We start from the raw sequence: 6,613 nt of genomic DNA, 5'->3' as shown, positions 1-6,613 counted from the left end.
TGTTCCATTTCCTCACATTCAGATTATTAATAGTGACTTCACGTTATGCCCAATTAAAGTTTCTTCCTCCTTGGTGTGAATTTTTCCTGTAAGACACAAAAATAAGAGAGTTTTGGCACCCAGTTTGTTGGCAGATATTAAACATCTTTACTCACTTCCAACTGCGTGGTTTCACCACAGTTATACTGCCGGCTGCGTGCTGCGCACGAGCCAGAGGCAGCAGGATTTTGCCCGTGTGTGCAGAGCTCCAAACATCGGTGTTCAAATGCTACTGGCATTTTTAATGTGAGAAAAGACACGACATTTAAAAATTTTAGGAAAAAAAAATTTAAAATGTTTTTGTTCTTGAGAGATGTCGGGTGAGGAAAGGATGGGGTAAGGTCATATTAGGGAAAGATTCAGGTTAACGACAGGGTGTGTTAGGGTTAGGTTCAATGTAGGTAAAAAAAATATTGAATAAGCACACTATTGGCCACAGCTGCGATGCCTCCACAGTTGAACAGTCATTGTCCAGACTGACATAGTCATGTGGGTGAGGTACCGGGAAGCAGGCAGCACCCATGGAACTGTACCCCAGCAAGAGTTAACATCTTCCGATCAGAAAATTTGAGAGGGGAATAAAAATGTTAAGAGAACTCCTGCTTTTAGGTGATAGTTAAATTCAGTGTTATTTCCCTCCCGCCCCAGAAATCCACTCCTCTGGGCCTCCACACAGTCAGCAATAGGCAGCTTCACTGGTGTCAGCTATGGATCTAGTCAGTGAGGGGCTGCCAATCCCTTCTCGCTCTGCCAATCGGGCAGTGCTCTGGTCCAAACACTCAGCACCTCTTGCCAGATCCTTTCGATGTGCTGAGCAGGTTTATGCAGGGAGCCGCTGAGCCGTCCAGATCAGGAGGGTTCCAGATTAGATATGCTGAGTTGGGGTACTACACTCAATGCCCCCTGGGATAGGCAGAGGGAAATTCCCGTTCCTGATCAGGATCCGGCGATCCCTGTTGGAAAGTGGGCATATACTGACAGCGGGTGAGGCCCCCCATGGGCGAATAGGCTGATGCTCACTGTCTAGGTTTACACAGGAAGAGTGATCACTTGGGCAAGGTGTCAGAGTGTGCCAGCCACCTGTGGAATGATAACCCAGCAAAGAATCAACAGCTTGAGGAGAAGGGCAAAGGGATGGAGATAACTGGCAGGAGAAGGAAAGGGAAAGATAACAGGTTCATTGTTTTTAAAGTAGTACTTGTGGCAAACCTCCCTCTGTGTACTGTTCGATTTGTGAAATAATTAGTGTTAGGAGCAAGGAATCAAAAGAGAGGAGTACATGTTAAATGGAACCGTAGTACAGGATGCCGATCTGGACCGAGGTTTAGGAGTTACCGACAAGGGAACAGGTCATACTGGATTGAGTGATGAGTAACGAACCAGAATTAGTTAACAATCTGACGGTAAGGGAACACCTCAGCAATAAAATGATGGAATTCGATATTAGGCTTGAGCGGGAGAAGGTTTTCAATTCAGGTAAGGCTGACTTTGAAGGGATGAGAAATAAATTGACCACAGTGAACAGGCGGAACTGTTAATGGGTTAATCTACGGACAAACAGTGGGAAATATTTGGAATGATACGAAACCCCTACGTACCCCTAAAAGGTAAAGATCCCACTTGTGTAGTTAAGCAACCATGGTCAACAAACGAGGAAAGAGACAGCATGCAGCTAAAAGAAAAAGCTTACACTAGTGCAAGGAAAAGTGGGAATCCAGCAGCCTGGGAGAGCTACAAAACACAACACAGGAATCGGAAGAAAGTAATGAGAGGTCCAAAAAGGCCGTGTGAAAAAAAACTTTGTAAGCGTTATCAAAGCGAACAGCAGAAGTTTTAATAAATATATTAAGAGAAAGAGGGTGGATAAGACTGATGCTTTTGAAAATCCTTGAACTGCTGATGCATCTTATATCCCACACTTACCAGTGTGTTTCTAGAACAATCGGGGAAGAGAAATTCAGTCCTTTTGCTGTGCAACAGCTTGTCCACATCAACTGCAGCCTGGAGAGCAGAGCATTTAAATTCTGGTTAACAATTTTATCATCGACGAAAAAACACATTCACATTCGAAGGCTTGTACAGAATCTTCTGTAACAATGCTTTCAATTAAAAGTTGTCACGTGCAAATTCCAAAGAAGCAATTTGGTCTGTCTTAAAGTTCCCGTGTAAAGCTTGATGATGGTCTCGTGGGTTAGGAGGCCGTGCAAGTACTACGCCAGACGGATTCGCGTGGCTTTCAGGATCGATACCCCAGTTTGTACTGAGTTAGTTCATCTCAGCTAGGTGATGTCAGGGGTGCTGCAATCGGTTTCAAAGAAATAAAGAAAGAACTTGCATTTATATAGCGCCCTTCATGACCCCAGGACGTCCCAAAGTGCTTTACAGCCAATGAAGTACTTTTGAAGCGTGGTCACTGTTGTAAAGTCAGAAATGCGACAGCCAATGTGCGCACAGCAAGATCCCACAAACAGCAATGTGATAATGACCAGATAATCTGTTTCAGTGATGTTGGTTGAGGGATAATTATTGGCCAGGACACCGGGGAGAACTCCCTAGCTCTTCTTCGAAATAGTGGCCGTGGGATCTTTAACATCCACCTGAGAGGGCAGGCAGGGCCTCGGTTTAATATCTCACCCGAAAGACGGCACCTCCGACGGGGCAGCACTCCCCTCAGTGCCTGGATTACGTCCCCGGAGCGGGTCTATGACCCCACGACCTTTGGACTCAGAGGCGAGAGTGCTACCAACTGATCCAAACAGGGTGGGGAATCAGCAAGGGGATCTTGCTTCCTGCTCCCCAGTGACTCCTGGTGCAAAGAGCTCGTGTCTGTGTGTGTGTGTGTGTGTGTGTGTGTGTGGATACCGGAGGAGGGGAGAAGAGGAAATTAGAGGTGGGGGGGTGGGTCGGGGGGAAGAAAACACATGACCCAAGGATACCTACATCCTGGAAAGATTCAATGACATCATCAGCGGCTTCGCGTTTCCCACCTGGACGCAAATCGAAGGACCAATGCTGCGCGGACAATAAGTTCACAAGGCTGGCGCAGGCCAGCACAAGATAAACAAGTGTCTTCATGGATGCTGTCATTCTGGAAAAAGTAAGGCTCTTGTTTTTACTGCAAATTTTAAAAACACGTTTATTCTTTTAGTTTTGCTTTAGTTTTTTTTTAGTGTTGAAAAAGGCAGAAAAATAAAACAGGGAAAATAATTGCACCCCCCACCCCCACACAAAGAAAAAACCCCAAGTAAGTTCAGAGGTAATCAGTTAAAACAATTTTTATTTTGAATTTTGTAAAAACTCAGGAAAACAACAATGGAATTTCAAAAGAAGTTCCAGTCAAGCTAAACGACAACCCACAATTATTTACACAGCCAACAGAGGCCACTTTTATGAGGGTCAAACTCTCCCTTGTACCTCAATAGTTTGATCAACATCAAAAGATTGAAGAGGCCCTTCTCTGGTGCCTCACCAAACATTCCCAGGTCCCTGGTACAGTCAGGTTAGATGCACAGTGAAACTCCCTCGATATCAGGGGAGTCCAATCTCCCCGTGGGCCAGAGGGCAGCCCACCAGCCCGGACAGTCTGACTCAGATCCCAGTTCTACCTACACTTTTATTTCTTAGTTGCAGGTTTGTCCTATTTAAATTTGGTGGGCCTGGAGGTTTGCAAAAGGCTGTTTCATTGTTGATGCCCCTTTGGTGCATAAATCGTCATCCCACACTCCCAAGATCTGCTCGTATCCACAGCCTGAGACGTTGGCAATTTAATGTCAACATAGTTGCAGATTGATTTTGCACTCGATGTCAGTAGTACTCCCAGGTCAGGTACAGCATGGATTAGATGCATCACAGAGCTCCATCTACATTGTCCCACGAATGGACCCCAACTACAACTTCAAAAGGATGTCCCCGACCCCTCTCCCTCTCCCCCACCCCCCCAGAGTGATACTTTCCATTTGTCACACTCATCGTCCTGAGCCCTCAGACTGAGGCTGACAATTTAGTGTCAAATTAAGGGCTGTTTTAGGCTTCGGGAGCATTTGCACGAGAAACTGGGTTAATCGTGTCCAAACTCATGTCACATGGAACCCTCTCAGACAGCAGATGCAGAAGGCTAATCATTTTCCCAGATAATACACTCTGCACACTCTACGTTTGTAGAATGTGTAACTAATACAGTCAGTTCTAGATTCAGCGTGAGACCTGGTCACTTCAACACAGAGTCAGAACAGCCCATTCAGCCCATTACACCTACTCCCGATATAGACCAGGTATTGCCAGTTCTATCCTGGATTCCAACTCACTTCATCTGATCTCCTGAGAGAGGGTTTGCATTGGGTCTCCCTGCGCACCCCTCCCAACCCAGGCAAAAACTCCAGAATATCTATCCCATGTTACAACCTGCATTATCCACCCTTGGCATCACATTTCCATGGACCTGGAAACTCAGGAACAATCATGTGGCACACAGTAATGATTCATTTCCATCTGTAATTCTGCTTACAACTTTCTATCCCATTCCTAGCCAGGTATTCATCCAGTTTTATCTTATACTTGTGTCTTTGTGTGTATTATACGTGTGTGTGTGTATTATACTTATGAGTATTATACTTGTGGTGTGTTTGTGTCTGTATTTTACTTGTGTGTGTATTATACGTGTGTGTGTATTATACGTGTGTATTAAACATATAAAATTCTAACAGGACTAGACAGACTAGATGCAGGGAGGATGTTCCCGATGGCTGGGGAGTCCAGAACCAGGGGTCACAGTCTCAGGATACAGAGAATGCCATTTAGAACCGAGATGAGGAGAAATTTCTTCACTCAGAGGGTGGTGAACCTGTGGAATTCTCTACCACAGAAGGCAGTGGAGGCCAAGTCATTAGATGTATTCAAGAAGGAGATAGATATATTTCTTAATGCTAAAGGGATCAAGGGAAATGGGGAAAAAGCGGGAACAGGGTACTGAGTTAGACGATCAGCCATGATCATTTTGAATGGCGGAGCAGGCCCGAAGGGCCGAATGGCCTACTCTTGCTCCTATTTTCTATGTTTCTATGTATTATACGTGTGTGTGTATTATGCGTATGTGTATTATACACGTGTGTGTGTGTGTGTGTGTGTGTGTGTGTGTGTGTATAAGAGGCGCTGATCTCAAAGCATGCCTTAGGTTTCTTAATGTTACACTTACGCTGTCTGTTCAGAGTTAAATTTAAATAATCCGCTTCTTTTTGTTTTATCTAATCCCTCAGCATTTTAAACACCTGGATCATGTTTCTTCTCGAGCTGCTTTTTTCCCAATAAAAACAAGTTCAATGCTGCGCGTGTCTCCTCATAACTTAGAGCCCCGAGTGCTGGAATCCTTCTGGTCGCTCTTCCCCAAACCCTCCCATCACATCAACGGTGAGTAATATTCCAAATCTGGCCTCACAGTGCTCCGAACAATCGTTTGTTTTGACTTACAATCATATGTCATTGGTGTGAATCCCAGTTCACAATTACAGCCTCCCATGGACTTGATGCTGTCAATGAATGGCTGATACTCACTTCAAAATCCCACTACCCTTCCACCTTGACTCGCGGACACCCCGTCACTAGGTACACATTTGATGTTTCCACTTACAATGTACATTAGCTTACACTCATATCTACTTTAAAATCCGACTGATATTCCTCAGCCCATTCACTTAATTGGTCAAGATCTCTTTGTCAAATAGCGTAAAGCTCTCTCACACTCATCACCTGGCTACGTATCTTGTACTTCATCCAGTTTAGAAACGACATCTGCAGCCCCGACAGCTCACTCGTTAAGTTCACTGCACAGCGTGGAGCGCCAACCCCAGTGCCCGTGGACGCCAGGTAAAGACAGGACTTGGCTGAGGTGCTGTCCACGCTGGTGATCAGTGACTGGGCGCACACACAGAGAGAATGGAAATCCACAGGAGATACTGTCGGGAGCTGGCACCTGTGAAACTTTAGCCTAGGAAACAAGGAGGGAAGGGAAAAAACGTCCATGCAGAGGAAGACAGTGCAGAAGGCCCTTACCTTGCAGAAGCTTGTTTCAGACTGAAGTCCGCTGCTCAGTTTTGGTTGTACCTGCTGCTTATATACAAGGCAGACATTAGGACACCAACAGGAATCCTTCACAACATGAAACAAGGATTAACCAAATCCATAATCCCTTCTTCATTTTACCTGTAATTACTGAGCAATAGAAGTCAAAACTAACAAATTGCTTGGTAGTTAATTGTTCCCATGGGCACAATCCACTTTCCCAAAGTGCTCACTCTGTAAACAACAGCCGTGAAGTTACGCAGTAGGATACCAGCACATCAATGCTAATGTGTTCCTCTGAAATTCCTTCCTCCTTTACTTTAGTGGAGGTGTTAACCTATTTATTTTAGATGCTTTAATGGCTCCAATTCAATGGCGGAGAAAGGGATTTCAAACACATTAAACTGGTACCCCACAGCGTAATTTCAAGGCAAAGGTTTATTTTCTGTTGTTTTTCTTAGTCTGAATATTTGGTCAGAAGTATGCAATGGAAGAATGATATCACAATACCACACGCCCA

The 6,613-nt window shown here is 44.9% G+C and overlaps 1 protein-coding gene across 1 annotated transcript; it reads right to left on the bottom strand.

Moving 5' to 3' along the window:
* Window positions 1-3,202, bottom strand: LOC137336152 (progonadoliberin-1-like). The gene is made up of 3 exons (XM_068001633.1): window positions 2,980-3,202; window positions 1,963-2,040; window positions 1-86 (listed from the first exon to the last, which is right to left on the bottom strand). The coding sequence occupies exons 1-3, from the start codon at window positions 3,124-3,126 to the stop codon at window positions 54-56; spliced, it is 258 nt and encodes an 85-aa protein (XP_067857734.1). The 5' UTR covers window positions 3,127-3,202; the 3' UTR covers window positions 1-53.
* Window positions 3,203-6,613: the final 3,411 nt, after the last annotated feature.

This window comes from Heptranchias perlo, chromosome 20, assembly GCF_035084215.1.
Source record: "Heptranchias perlo isolate sHepPer1 chromosome 20, sHepPer1.hap1, whole genome shotgun sequence".
Taxonomy (NCBI): domain Eukaryota; kingdom Metazoa; phylum Chordata; class Chondrichthyes; order Hexanchiformes; family Hexanchidae; genus Heptranchias; species Heptranchias perlo.
This window is presented reverse-complemented; position numbering and strand designations above follow the sequence as displayed.